Below are 15,097 nucleotides of genomic sequence, written 5' to 3'. Positions count from 1 at the left end.
GGTAGGTTTAGTGCATTTCTCTTGGTATTTTTAAACATACAGCTTTTTGTAAGTGAATAATGCACCACAGATATCAGAAGAGCAGAGTGCTTACTCCGGAAGAACCAGCAGCAACCCTACTTGTTATGACTTCAAACTTCTGCCACTTCCCGGCACAAATGCATTTATTATCGCGAAGCAGCCAAGAATAGGTTGTAGTTGGGGCATGCAGCAAACTTGTATCTGTTCAAAAGTGGTAAACATGCAATGTTAATAAAATATGTTTGGTATTTTTAAATTGAAGCTTTTGTTACCAGGTGCCTAAATGTATGACTACTTGGAACAGGTTTAGCTGTGAATGCCCTTGTAGTGAACCAAACCCATTCTTTCATCCATGTGTCAACAAATACTTATTTCTGAAGTAAGTACACCCATTTTATATATGCACATCATCATTGTGGAACTGATTTAATATACAGCTGTGTTTGTTGTTTTTTTTATATGTAAGAATTTTATTGTCAACAACAGGAAATAAACTGTAATTTAAAGAAAATGAACAGAAATGCAGTAGCGGACGTGCTGGGTAAATTTACTTTAAAAAGACTTAAATATTACAAATATTAGCTTGGCAATCTCTAGGCATATGAATAGAGTTATTTTCAAAACTATGTTAAAAGCCAATTTAAATAATTATAATGAAAGCTATAAATAAAGTCATATTTTTAATTCTTCAAGCAATGCTGCACCCCCATGTACACCTGAGAATCATGAATTAACATCAGTAACTACAATAAGAACAGTTGTATCTTCCCTTCCCAATTGTTATGATGCAACATTTATACTAAGCTCCTTATCACCTGCAATTACAACTCCAGCACCAGGTACAACCCAAACAAACCCACACGTTACATATGTGATAACTCGTAAGCTAACATGAGGTGTATGAAACAGAACACCCATGTTATAACGACTGTCGTTTTCCGGCCACGTAGAGATAAAGTGAGTTACCTAAATACATTCATGTTTTATAACTTAATCTATCGTACTTTGACTTGGTAATTTGTTTTTTGTTTAGGAAAGACTCCTTTGTCAAGAACTATCGGATTATCTGTTGGAATTCCACTTGCAATATTGTTTTTATCAATTTTATGTTTCTGGTGCTGTAAACCAAGCAAGAAAAAAAAGATTGCTCAGCCGCCTGCCTACAATGAAGTAAGTAGCAAGAGAAGTTTTTTATCAAGACTTTTAATTCCTATTCCGAAGTCAATGCCAAGATATATTTTTATATTCTTCAATGCCCAATTTAAAACAACATACATTATTTTACCAAGGCAATCAATGATCAACCAGCTGTAAGTCCAGCTTATGTTTCTGGAAATTAACCAGCTTTACCTTTGCCTGAAGTTCAAGGGATACAGAACCATGAAGGGTGTAATAAACATACTAATATGGCTTAAAATCTTGTTGACACACATACATTTTAGTGGTGTTACGATACCAATTGCCTGAAGTTCAAGGGATACAGAACCATGAAGGGTGTAATAAACATACTAATATGGCTCAAAATCTTGTTGACACACATACATTTTAGTGGTGTTACGATACCAATTGTGTTTGTTAGTGTGTACCTTACTATACTACCTACTTCTTTTATAGCCATTGGCTACAGAATTTCTAATCAGCATGTTTAAAAGATTTGAACATATTATGCTCTGTAAGAAGTGAAATCCAAGTAATTTGTTTGTCTAAAATTTTCATTTGTTTTTTCATTTGTTAAAATTAGTTCATCTTTAAACGTACTTTTGTATATATATTCAGTATTGCGAAGTTCATATTTGTACATTGATAGTTTTTAATTTCCATATGTATGGTGTCATCATTCTGATTATAAACCGAGTTGCTTTTCTGCAATAAACAACTAAAACCATCTACTCAAAAAAGGGAACAAGGGAAAATATAAATTCTGCGAGGCCGAACTGCCCAAGCGTAGTAGCGACCCGCGTTGATTCGCATGCGAGAGAGTGTTAGAGAAAGGGAATTTAGATGTCTGTATTAAGTAGTTATTGCAATTGGCAATCAGCAGCAAGAAACATAGATATCAGTTGTATACATGCTATGGTTGTATATCTATTTACTTTGGGGAAAGGCTGCGTGTTGTATGTGTGTTTCTTTACAATGCTTGGCGTTTCGCATGGCATTGCATTCTGTAGCCATCGTCGTTTTTAGGATATACTACCCTACCGTGCTCGGTTATAGAAAAATAAGGGGTGCATTTATTTTAAAGGTTTAGGGACTAGTCAGTTACCAGTTTAAATATGTCGTCCATAAACCTCACGAATTTGCCAAGTTTAGTGGTCAATGGGAATTTACTTACAGCATCAACCCAAGGATCAACAACAGAAGGTATGATATGTTACAGTCTTATTGATTACCACAGTTTTGTATATGAGATTCATTTTAACTTTAATGGTTTATTTACAATTGCTGTGTGATAATGACTCGCAGTTTTATTATCAGAACCCTGTCATATCTCATGTTAGAGCAATATGTTGTAACATGTGTAAACCTGTTACAACATACCATTAATCACCCACAAAGTAACATACTTGGTAACTCGAAAGCTGGCACAAAGTGTATGAACACTTGTGTTATAACTGCTGTCGTTTTCCGGCCACCTAAGGATAAAGTAAGGTACATTCATTATAATAACTGTGTTTGTCTCTTCGATTACGGTAGCGAAGATTTAGAATTATTTATTCAATTATTTATAATGTTGAATTCTTGAAGTCTTCATAAATATTGCGACTATTTTGCAGGCATGTCTCAAGTTGTTATGTCACAATCAATGTCAACACCAGCAGAACAAACACCAACGGAAGCTCAACAATTACTTCAAGGATTTTGGCAGAAACAGCTTGAAGAAGTTCGAGGCTTGGATATGGTACTTTAATTTGTAACAACTTATAATATAGTACTGTGGGGGAAGATGGGACACCTTCAGCACATAATATTCAAATAGTCTGATCGTGTTTTAAACAATTAACAATGGCTTATGGAAGTCGTGAGGATACGGTTTTATAATTCTTTGAATGTTCTTTGTTTACTACCAAGTGTGACGAGAAAATAGAATGAAAAGGTGTTCCATCTTTCCCCACCCTACTATAAATTATTTAATTACAATGAATTCCGGAAATCTGACCCTGATCTGGTTCTCATAGAGTATCATTTGGATTTATTAAACATTGATTGGACTTTCGCCTAAAAGACATTATCAGTCTTTTATTTAAATTTATTTCTATAAGGTAAAGAAACAAGTGAATTATTATTTTTTATTAAAAAAAAATAAAATAAACAATTATGTTCTTTTTTTCAGAATGATTTCAAAGTCCAAGACCTTCCTTTAGCGAGAATAAAGAAGATTATGAAAATGGATGAAGATGTGAAGATGATTTCCGCTGAAGCTCCTCTGCTGTTTGCTAAAGCAGCTCAGATGTTTATTACAGGTGATGAAAACATATTACTTATTAGCCTACTATACCTCCTGGCATTTCGTTAAGTTGGGGTAGTGGGCCAATCGTGGTCTAAATTCTAGTACCCAAGGCATGTTATAGTATACCCTCAGTAGCATAGGCACCAAACATTTTAGAATGCAAGAGAGGAAGGATAGTTGGACGCACTTACTTTAACTTGTTACATGTATTGTTTACTGATTAATGCAGTTAAGATTTCCAGGGCTTACCCTGCCGCTCCAGGTTTGGCCACTATGTCTTCTTTTGTTAAGAGTTGTTTGTTTAATTTTTCCTTGTTCTGCTTCTTTAACACCAAACTACCCAACCAAAGGCCTGAAATAACAATGGTAAATATGTACTGTATGAAATAATTTATTGTCTCACAGAGCTTAGTCTTCGAGCATGGATCCACACAGAAGAAAACAAAAGAAGAACTTTGCAGGTTCGTAATAACAGAGTTAAATCCACTTAGCCACTGAAAGTTAAATAAATGAATATAAACCGAGCACAGAACATTTAAATTTCATTTAGTTTTTAATTTTACTCCATCAGACCTGACTTTTTCTTATATATTGATTTAACTGTCAAATCCACTTGGCCACCGAAACTATGTATAGACTGCTTACAGACTAGAGGCATTGCCTGTACAATATGCATTCCTAGTAGTTTTTTAAACATTTCAAATTTTCTCTTGTTTTTTTGGAGCCTAAAATTTTTCATACATGTGATGTCATATGTATTATAATAATTTTGTAAAACTGAATTATCTCCAGAGAAATGACATAGCAACTGCAATAACAAAGTTTGACCAGTTTGATTTCTTGATTGACATCGTGCCTAGAGAAGATTTAAAACAAACAACACGCAGAGCAACAGTAAGTTTACTTCACATAGATATTTCTCTTTAATACAACCCATAGGTTTTGGGTTCAAGGCCCACCGCTGCTACCGTTGTGGGCGAATGTGTATCTTTAGACAGGACACATATCAGAAATTGTTCCAACCCAGTGGTCACTAAAATGTTACCAATATTTGGTATGACCTGAGAAATAGTATAGACCTAGCCCAATTTTGATGTAATTTGTGAATCTGGCTTTGATCTAACACGATATAAAACTAAATATGTTACGTACTTGTTCTAAACCAACATTAACACTTTCCACAGGACGAAACTCGGGGCAGTGGGGAAAATGTTCAATATTTTTACACTGTACCTCAACAGCAAGTTGCCCAACAGAATTCTACCCCAGTAATCAACCAATCTTCTGCACAAACTGGCCAGATTGTCATTACACAGCCTTCAAACCAGGTAGAATATCAAGATTTTCAATCAGTTATACCAGAGCTTCACTTGCCAAACTTTTTTGTTCAAGACCTATTTGTATCTCCTAAAATTTTCCACAACCCTTTATTGCTAATGGTATGTTATATGAAGAAGTACTTGTGTAAAATGGGTATGCACTTGTTGACACCGCATGACCCCTAGTTTGGGAAGTCCCACGTAGAGATTTTTCTGCTGGAATACTATTTGCAGTACTCCACGCAAGCTTTTAACGTTTTACATAAAAATAAATAGGAAAGAAACATAACTAATATAATAACTAATAATTAAAATATAGATTGTTCAACTTGGTGGTCAGATTGTTGGATCTGACACAAATCAACAAGTTCTGCAAATAGGACAACAGCAACAACAACAACAACAACAACAACAACCCCAACAACAACAACAGGTGAAGGCAAAATTAAATATATACGGTTATATAATCTTGTAAATATTCTTGTTTAGAACTAAATGGGACGAGAAAATAGAATAAAAGCGTGTATCATCTTACCCCACCCTACTATATTATTTTTGTATATGTATATATTACCACTAATTATATTTACAAAGACGCAATCTGTTGGTAACGCTGTAATTGTTGGTGGAAATAACAACCAACAACAACAACAGCAACAGCAATCTTCTGTTGTAGTTAACCAACAACAACAACAACAACAACAACAACAACAGCAAGAGGTTAGTGTTTGTAAAATATAATATTATGGGATAAGATGGGTTACCTTTAGCATCTAAATCCAATATTTCCTGATTGGGTTTTAAACAGTTAACAACGATAACAGTCGCAGGACTATGGTTATATAACTTTGTAAATATTCTTTGTTTACTACCAAATGGGTTGAGAAAAGAAAATGAAAACATGTTCCATCCTACTCCACCATACTATACATTTTAATTAAAAATGTTTACCTAAACCAAACATATTTTCTCCAAATTTCAATCCTTTTTTTAAGGTTTAAAATAAAACAAAACGTATTACTCACAAATTTTTATTTCTAAAGTTTCAGTACTTTTACATATTTTTAAAAATAATATTTTTCTGTCCAGCAAAACACCGTCTCCTTGAACCACAACCTCATCCAACAGCTGATTGCTCATAGTGGGACAAACCCTGGTGATATTCAATCGGTATTTAACCTTTAACTAAAGTCTTTTTTTTTTACATTTTATAAAGTTATTTGATTGTTTTTACTTTTTATAAAGTTATTAAATTTTTTTGACATTTTTATAAAGTTATTAAATTTTTTTGACATTTTTATAAAGTTATTAGATTTTTCTTACATTTTTATAAAGTTGGTATTTTTTTTACCGTTTATAAAGGTGTTAGATTAGTGTTCTCAGCTCTTTTTCAACTCACAGCCGACTTTAAGCAAAAAATGTTTAGATTTTTTTTTAGATTTTTTTAATTTGGCATTTTTTACAACTGCAGTAGAAAAATTACTTCAGTACCAACAGCTCAACACAGTCATTTAAAAGTTCGTTTTTAATATATGTACTTGAGTATAAAATTGCATCCTAAAAAAAACTGGCATGTGATTTTTATGGACTGTATGTTGTACAATACATTTGAGAAAATAACTTAATTTCAATCATTCTAGATTCAAATCAGCCCTGATGGTCAAATTCAACTAATTAAAGTACCTGGCAGTGAAACATCACAAGAACAAGTATGACATCAGAATCAGAGTACGTGTATATTTTTTGTTTGTTGCAGATATTTTTATAAACCAATTTAAGTGAATAATGTAAATTGCTTTATCCTCTTGTGGCCGGAAAAGTGTTCTGTTTCATACACCTCATACTAGCTTCCAATTTAGACAACCCTTTAGTGCCCACTTGGTTGGAGAAATTGCTCCTAAGTGTCTTGCCCGAAGACACATACCTTCACAATGGTAGCAGCGACCAGCGTTGAACCCAGAACTTTAAACAGTTTATTCTTACCACCTAAAACAAAAATATATTTTTTAATGTACTTATGTAATGTAAACTGTAACTTGACTTGTGAACCTCTTATAAAGTATCCTGATTGGGTTTACCTGTTAAAAATCATGTTAAAATATATCTTGCATAGATTCTAAGTGAGTACATTCAATTAGATGGGTAAACATCAGAGACTGGGGACAAAGTGGAGTCTACAAGAGATACTGTGGTCGAAAAACTTGGAAAGATTGTTTTATGTTCAAATTCATGTGGACAATTTTAAAATATTGCGTCAGTAATTTTCGTTTTATTTGTTTTCATGTTATTGCTGGATATGGAATTACATTTTATGAAAATGACACTCTTGTTAAAATTGGATAAAAATCTAAATATTCTGTTTTCTTTTTTGGTTTTTGAGATTGTGATCAATTTGTATGACGCTGTATTTAAATTGCTTTAAAATACAAAATTTAACAAAGATTTATGTTGTTGTTACTAGCTGCAAAAACTTCAGATTAGTGAAAGTTTTCAAAACATTTTGTTTATAACACATGTGTGTTATGATTTCTTAGTTATTAAAAATGCAAAAAATACTCGCTTTGTGATCTTACTGTAATAAATTCTGCGAATCGGACCCTGATTTGGTGCTAATAGAGTTGAATGAATTTTGTGTAAAGGTATACAGTAAGGATCTGGTGCTATTTAACGTAACTAGACGAACATTGAAGTTCAATTGTACAATAAAAGAGTTATATTTCAGTTTGTATTCTGACCAGATTGAAGCGATTACCATGATCTTATTTTAGAACTTGCAAAAATTCTGCTTCTTTTCGTTAGGTCTTTTATTGTATTCTGTAAAACCCTCGGGTCGCTGAACAGAACAACCAACCCCTTTCCCCACCTAACAATCCCTGACTACCAACCTCTATCACTTTCCACCAGCCTAATCTGTACTGTACCGGAGGATTCTTCACTAGTGCCTAAACACAACCCACTGAATCATTTTAGTCAAATGAGTGCAAGACTCTTACTGTTGGGTGGGTGGTATATACTAATCAAAACTCCTGTTTGTTAATTAAAGTTGAGCAATTCTTGATATGGAAGTAACATGTACGCCTTCGCAAATGGTGAGTTTTTCATTAAACAGCGTAACATAAGGCAGCTTGGTTAAAGACCTTTACAGAGTAGCCTAAGTTAGATTTAGTTTCTACAATTTGAGGTACAGTTTGGTCATATGTTTTCTAAATACCTTTTCAAGAGAAAACCACAAAATAGGTTTTAAATAGAAAGAATTCATAACATAATGTATGCTGGTATAAGAAATATGATGACAGTTTTGTGGTTACTGAATATTTTTATGATGGTTGAATGCAAAACTACAAAGAAGGTCTACCCCTTCACATACACTGACTGTGGTAAGAATAAAATTTACTTTAAGTTATGTAACATGAATTTTATTATTATTTAAAACTTTAAAATGGAAATCTAATATTTAAAACTTAACAATCAAATCTATTTCGAAACATATTTGCCAACAGTTTTTAGAAAGGATAATTAATAAACATTACTATATGTATAAATTGTTCCTTTTTTAAGTTCTGCATAATGTATATTATTTAAATATTTTTGCAAGACAACTGTATGTAGTGGCTTCACACAATCTATAATATTTTTCTAGCTTTGAGATCCAGATTGATGCTAAAAATTTCACCTAACCCCCCATCTTTCAACAAGCATTTTAATTATACCTTGAAAGCCTTCGCATGTAAGTAAATGGTACTAATAACTATATGTAATTAGATTTGTTATTAATTTCACAGATATATAAAATTATTATTTTAGACACCATGTTTCGAGTAACATAGCACTATAATAACAATATTAATACCTTTTAATTGTCACATCGATTATGGTAGCAAAGATTGAAAAATATTTAAAATGAAAATACAGGATATAGTGACAAAAACAGTTATTAAAACATGCCTACAGTAAAAAAATATTTACTTTTAGTTTAAAGAAAAAAGTCTGGTCGCTACACCCTTAGCAATTTCGTAAGAGCTCATATATAAAGTAACAATTTAGACACAGTTTTTTTAAACAACATGGTACTAAAGTTTTTATAAATATGTTTAAATCTTCTTGTTTTTAATATTTTTCAATCTTTGCTACCGTAACCGAAAAGATCAATAAAAGTTATTATAATATTATTGTTTATATATTACAGCACATGATTACAATGTACTAATATATCATGTTGATGTTTGGGGGGGCGTTGCACCTGGAAAAACCACTCGATTTTTGGCAGCATCCGGGTACTTATGCAACTTGTCAAAATTGATATGCAAAGGTCATATCGGCGGTAAGAAAATACTGTTGTATTTAACTGAACTATTTTTAAATGTATGCTACAAATATGGTTGCTATTATAGTTATTCAAACTACATTTAAATGCAAAAACTCATTTAAATGTAAGTTACAAAAAATTGGGTCTGTATGTGTTTTGACATTTGATGTTCAGCAGTAAAAAATGGCTTCAGCAGTAAAAAATGGCTACTATAACTAATCGAACTACATTTAAAATGCAAAAGCTCGTTTAAATGTAAGTTACAAAAACTGGCTGTGTTTTTCAGATGTGCTAGAAAGTTCAGAAACAAGAATTCTACACCACAAGTCATGGCCTTTTACATTTTTCAATGCTTCTGTGACCCTGGAGAATGAGCATGGCGAAAAAGAAATATGTTTCAGTTTTGAAACCTCGATTGTGGAATCCTAATTTAAAGGACCATAGTAATTTCATTGAAAAAAATGTAGGCTAATTGTAACTCGGTTTATCCCTGCATGGCCCGGAAACGACAGTCGTTATAACATAGGTTTTCTGTTTCATACAACTCGTGCTAGCTGTGTAACTTTGTGGGTGATTGTTTTTTGTAGATTTTTATTTTTTGTGTTTCTGTATAGCTGACAATTTGAACAACCCATTAGTGACAGCTGAGGACAATTATTTAAATAATTATCTTAGCATTATTTGCATAAGTAACATTATTTCCAAATCTTTTTATCTATACTATGTTTTAACAACAGCTGTTCTGCTGTTGATTTCCTTCTCTTCATTCTTTAAATAACATGAACTTCTCTATCGTCTTGAAGAGATACATACAAATTATGTTATGCTATGTATGATATCTCAAACAACTTCATTTTCAGAATGTATTTGCTTGGTTGTTATCATCATGCAATAGTAATATGCAAATAATATGCAGTAAAATAATAATCACACATCTTGTGACTCAATGTTTTTCTAACCATCCATATTATGTGTGGGTGGGAGACCAACAAAACTATCATCATACTTGATGGTATAGGTGCATAAGTTTAGGCGCAAATAAAAACAACATGTTTTTGGATTATCATTTATAACATGTACCTGAGGTAAAAAGATTTTTTTTCGTTTAAATTTTTCGCATTTTTTGTTTGGAAGTATTTTTTGCTTAAATATACATGTGCAGTTTGTTTTACTTTTGTTTTGTTTTTTCTGTGTAAATCAATAAAATTATTATTTTCTTTGCAATTCAAGTCGTTCATGTTATTACTACTAAATGCAGTAACAGTTTAAAACAACAAAAACATAAAAGTTGTTGTAAACCTTCCTGTAAAAAGAAACAATATTATTGTTAAGTCACAAAATAAACTAATGCACTTTGAAACATCATTGTGTAGTTGATTTATAAGCCTACTTTCCTGCTCCAGGGAAAATAAAACAGTTGCATCAATAAAATGCTAGACTTGTGAAACTGGAAAAAATCGTATATTTAAATTTATTTCTATAAAATCAAGCACAAATATTAGATGAGTGTAAAAAAGACTGTTAGCCGCCATAAAATTGGGCAACCATGTAAAGGGCGAAGTAAACAATAAGAATGATGTTTGAACTAAAAGTCAAAAACCTGTCATGTGTTTTGACTAACCTGGTGATTAATTATATAAGACAGTGAATAGTTCAGAGCTGTACAGTATATGAATCTGTAGGTTATTGCTTAAAGGCTTATTTTAGAAAGTATACTGTTAATGTATATACAAAGTAGGTCATTCATGTTTAGATAAAAAATGTAGTGACTTGTGAATTATTACTTTATTAGGAGTATCGATCACGCTTACTTTTTTCAAATTAAATTCAAATATGATTTTAACTGTAGGCGTGTTTTAACAACTGTTGTTTTGTCGCTATATCCTGTCTTTTCCTTTTAAATAATTCTAAATCTTTGCTACTGTAATCGAAGATACAAATAAAGTTATTATGTATTAATATAGTTACTTTAAAACTACACCAATCACAATCTGGGCGCTTCTGGTTTAGAAGAGTAGACACCTAACCATGCAGCTAATTCTTTTATTTCTGACAATTCTTGTGTTGGTTGAATGCAAAACTACAAGGAAAATCTACCCATTTACATACACTGACTGTGGTAAGAAACCGGAATTTAATTTTTAACTAAATTAAAAGGTTATATAATCTGTTTTACATGTTAAATAATTTGTTAAAAACAAGTCAAATATTTTTTTTAGTCAAAAACAAGTTAAATCTTACATATAAATTTTTTTATGGCACAAAACAAGGTAAATAATTTATTTTATACTCTTCAGCACCAAGATCAAGGATTTCAATCAAGATTAAACCAAATCCACCAAATTTTTTGAAACCTTTGCATGTTCAATTATCCGGATTTGCAGGTAAGTATCAGTAATAGTTTTGAATTATTATATTTTAATGATGAATCAAATTTATTTTGTATCTTCGGTCATAATAACGAAAAATGAGAGAGTTTACAAAAGCGAAAAGATTGGTAGTAATGGTAAAACAACAGTTGTTGAAGCACGCTTATTAATAAAACGGAACAAAAAATAACTTTTTGCATAGTAGGCGTGACCATTACGCCCTAATATATTAGTTATTCTTTAAAGTAATTCCATCCAATGCTTGTTTAAGTTTGGACGGAGAATTAACCAATTTTACGATTTATAAGTTGGCAAAGATGACTTACATTTAAATTTTTTTTTCTTCGCAGCCTACAGTTTCAATTCGCTCACTTATAATGTTGATATATGGGGTGGGACTGGTCCTGATAAAACAACCAGAATATATAAATTTATTGGTAGCCCATGTGTTATAAAAGGTTTTAGCTGCAAAGGGAAAGTTGGAGGTGGGTTATTACAACAGTTTTGTAAATAATTAAAATTGATAACTGATCTAATAAATAAATGAATGTAACTTGCTTTATCTTCTCGTGGTCAGAAAATGACATCACTATAACACGGGTGTTCTGTTTCATACACCTTGTGTCAGCTTACAAGTTACTATGTATGTTACTTTGTGGGTTTTGTTAATTAATCAATGTTTACCACTGAAAGTTAGGACCAGAGTGTCTGTTATTTTTAACTGCACCGACTAAATTAATATAAAGTAGAGTGGGAAAAGATGGAACCTCTTTTTATTTTCGTTTTATTTTCTTGTTCAATTTGGTCGTAAACAGAAATAAATAAAGAATTAATAAATTGTATCGTCACGACTTCAATATACCGTTGGTATTTGTTTAAAATACGATCAGAATGTTTGGATATTATGTTCTAAAAGTGTCCCAATTCCCCCCACACTACTATTTAATTGTTTTTAATAATATTTTAATTGGTTGCATCATCTATCCACTAAGTTAAAAAAACTTTTTTTTCAGAAAAATTTGTTTACTCCAGAGTCAGGCTATTAGATGCTCTTCCACGAAAATTGACATTTTACAATGCAACCGCAACCATTGTAAATGAAAATCGGGAAATGGAACTTTGTGTTAAAATGGAAGGTTCTGTTGTATAAGAACTTTGTGTAAAATTTTTGTAAAGTATGTGCAAAATTTGCGAAAACAACCTCTGTGAAATTGAAACGAATTATTATTTTTCGTTGATAAGTCAATATATATTCAATCTGTGCCCGCTTACCAGTTACTATTTACTTACTTTTGTGTATAATAGTTTTATTTATTTTTTTCCAGTGTAAAATTTTGACAACCATTAGTGACCACTGGGTCGAAGCAATGTCATGTCATACCCACACACTTACATTTCCACAATAGTGGCAGTCTGGAACCTAGTATTACTTTGTTTAAATTGCGCCTTATTACAACAGTGTTATCCCATTTATTACACTATTTTGTCTTGTACAGTGACCCATGTACTATTTAGTGCTTCTAAAAAAATCTACTGCTTCTAAAAAACATTCTGTGGTTTCTTTATGTGAAACCCTCTGCCCTATTTCAGAGGTTTACAATAATAAACTTATCATAATGGTTGAATTGTGATACAGTCCTAATAATAATATTTAAATGTTACTTTTATAAAATTCTGTACAAATTACATACAAGTAAAGATAACATTTTCTGGATTACATTCAATATTTCAACATCAGCTGAGCACAGAGTGCTATTTAAACTGCTCAAACACTGTATTTTGTTAAAATAACTGTCATATTTTGTATTAGGGGTTCATAAGTTTACATAATATGAAATTTTATTAACACAATAATATAAAGACTTCATTAGGATAGGATAATCTTATAGACTGGTAGCAGAAGTAACAAAATATTAACATGTTGTGTTGCAAATATTGGAAGTTTGTTTAATAATTAAATTTGTTAAGAGTTTGTTAATATGTAAAGGATTAATAAAAGCTATGTAATTTGAATTCATGTCAAGCCATACCTGTTTTATTTTGTACGGAAAGAAGTCTGCTCAATAACAATATGAATTGTTAGTAATATAAATATTATGTAGGTATAAAAATACACTACAGCCCAGTTATACAAACACATCACGTCCCATTTATGTTTTAGAAACAACAAACAGAATATAAATACAACAAACAGGTATAAATAGGTAGGCAGCGAAATAAACATCAAAAAGGAAATGCCACAGCACCTGTAAATAGCAGCGCAGTAAGATAAACAGTAATATCTTTTAGAAGTTTAAAATTTAAAGTACTGGTGTATATAAATTAATCACATGAAAATTTAAAATGCTGGTAGAATAAAAAGCCTAATTGCTGGTATATATACATTCAGTTTAATGTTTAAAATGTTGGTATACATAGATTCAGATTTTTTTTATATATTGGTATACATAGATTCAGAATTTTTATATAAAAAGTATATATAAATAAAAATTTAAAGTGTGCTATTTGCAGATTAGCCAGGCAATCCAAAGTAAAGGATCTACAGTTAATTAACCATGAAATTTTTTCTGCTGTTTCTCAGTCTTTTTGTGTTGGTCGAGTGCAAAATAATAAATAAAATCTACCCTTTAAAATACACGGACTGTGGTAAGGCACTTGAAATGTTTTTTCTTGATATATGAAACTTATTATATGAAAGTTAATATTTAAAATTCCACATGTTTTTTTAATATTTAAAATTTCTTAACACGCATAGGCCTACTATATATAGTTGGCTGCCGAAAGATAGGACACTTTTGGAACATAATTTTCCAATATTTTGAACGTGTTTTAAACAATTAACAACGATCTATGGAAGTCGTAGGCATATGGTTTCACAAATATTTGACTCTGTTTACTATTAAATAGGACGAGAAAATAGAATAAAAAGGTGTATCATCTTCCCCCACTCTACTATATAGTATAAATCTAATAATCTGAGTTTAAAACCAATTAAAGTGCACACTGTATCATACTGTAAAAACAGTTTAAATATTTTCCTTTACTTTAATAAACACATTTTTTAAATTTATTTAAATAAATACATTTTTATATATATAGCGAAAAACAGTTTAAATATATATATATTTTTTGTGGAAAACAAGTAAGATATATATTTATTTGGGAAAAACAATTTAAATATATATTTTTGCGGCGCAGGAAACAAGTTAAATATACTTTTTTGGGAAAAGTTAAGTTAAAAAAAATGTTTTACTTTCCAGCTCCACGATCAAGATTATCGATTGAAATTTCACCAAATCCACCCGAATTTTTAAAACTTTTCCACGTTAAAATATCATTTTTTGAAAGTAAGTAGAACTTTTTTTGTTTGTAATACAATACCCAATGGTAAGGTGTTTAAATGAAAACTTTAAAGCAGTTTTAATCAATGCAATACTTAATCTAGAAAAACCAAATGAATGAATGTGACTTAGTTAGCTTCCAGCGGCTTGGAAATGAGTCGTTATAACACAGTTGTTTCATTTGGAAGACCTCATGCCGGCTTATGAGTTACTTTGTATGTTACTTTGTGGGTGATTATTTTTTTATTTTTTTTATGTATGGCTGATAATATGGACAACCCATTAGTGACTAC

At 31.2% G+C, this 15,097-nt stretch overlaps 5 protein-coding genes across 8 annotated transcripts in view; all 5 read left to right on the top strand.

The window, feature by feature from the left end:
- Positions 1–32: 32 nt before the first annotated feature.
- On the top strand, positions 33–2,065 carry LOC108949626. Its single transcript, XM_018812541.2, has 5 exons — positions 33–235; positions 297–400; positions 715–860; positions 1,055–1,191; positions 1,311–2,065. The coding sequence occupies exons 1-5, from the start codon at positions 206–208 to the stop codon at positions 1,359–1,361; spliced, it is 468 nt and encodes a 155-aa protein (XP_018668086.1). The 5' UTR covers positions 33–205; the 3' UTR covers positions 1,362–2,065.
- Positions 2,066–2,225: 160 nt separating this feature from the next.
- LOC100182928 (nuclear transcription factor Y subunit gamma) lies at positions 2,226–7,230 on the top strand. Of its 3 annotated transcripts, none has more exons than XM_009860716.3 (11): positions 2,226–2,382; positions 2,796–2,920; positions 3,353–3,482; positions 3,875–3,930; positions 4,262–4,363; positions 4,654–4,797; positions 5,108–5,221; positions 5,383–5,508; positions 5,878–5,958; positions 6,429–6,516; positions 6,927–7,230. In XM_009860716.3, the coding sequence occupies exons 1-10, from the start codon at positions 2,295–2,297 to the stop codon at positions 6,501–6,503; spliced, it is 1,041 nt and encodes a 346-aa protein (XP_009859018.1). In that variant the 5' UTR covers positions 2,226–2,294; the 3' UTR covers positions 6,504–6,516; positions 6,927–7,230. The 3 variants fall into 3 exon arrangements, with proteins under 3 accessions (XP_009859018.1, XP_002128734.1, XP_026691083.1); XM_002128698.4 differs by having other exon boundaries at positions 6,902–7,230; XM_026835282.1 differs by lacking the exon at positions 5,383–5,508 and having other exon boundaries at positions 2,227–2,382; positions 6,902–7,230.
- A 119-nt stretch (positions 7,231–7,349) lies between these two features.
- On the top strand, positions 7,350–9,589 carry LOC104265827. The gene is made up of 4 exons (XM_009860715.3): positions 7,350–8,165; positions 8,429–8,515; positions 8,975–9,109; positions 9,381–9,589. The coding sequence occupies exons 1-4, from the start codon at positions 8,054–8,056 to the stop codon at positions 9,521–9,523; spliced, it is 477 nt and encodes a 158-aa protein (XP_009859017.2). The 5' UTR covers positions 7,350–8,053; the 3' UTR covers positions 9,524–9,589.
- Positions 9,590–11,055: 1,466 nt separating this feature from the next.
- On the top strand, positions 11,056–13,088 carry LOC100180576. Its single transcript, XM_002128775.4, has 4 exons — positions 11,056–11,213; positions 11,392–11,478; positions 11,814–11,948; positions 12,477–13,088. The coding sequence occupies exons 1-4, from the start codon at positions 11,123–11,125 to the stop codon at positions 12,611–12,613; spliced, it is 450 nt and encodes a 149-aa protein (XP_002128811.1). The 5' UTR covers positions 11,056–11,122; the 3' UTR covers positions 12,614–13,088.
- A 428-nt stretch (positions 13,089–13,516) lies between these two features.
- Positions 13,517–15,097, top strand: part of LOC100178202 — a 3,662-nt gene continuing 2,081 nt past the window's right edge. Inside the window, exons 1-2 of one of the 2 annotated variants that reach the window (XM_026835283.1) lie at positions 13,517–13,541; positions 14,724–14,810. In XM_026835283.1, coding sequence (XP_026691084.1) covers positions 13,535–13,541; positions 14,724–14,810 — 94 coding nt within the window. In that variant the 5' untranslated portion in view covers positions 13,517–13,534. Of the gene's footprint in view, positions 13,542–13,968; positions 14,110–14,723; positions 14,811–15,097 lie in introns of those variants that run through there. The other variant, XM_009860714.3, reaches the window with a different exon arrangement.

Source organism: Ciona intestinalis, chromosome 7 (assembly GCF_000224145.3).
Source record: "Ciona intestinalis chromosome 7, KH, whole genome shotgun sequence".
In the NCBI taxonomy this organism is placed as follows: Eukaryota; Metazoa; Chordata; class Ascidiacea; order Phlebobranchia; family Cionidae; genus Ciona; species Ciona intestinalis.
The sequence above is the reverse complement of the archived record's forward strand: the minus strand, read 5'-3'. Positions and strand labels throughout refer to the sequence as shown.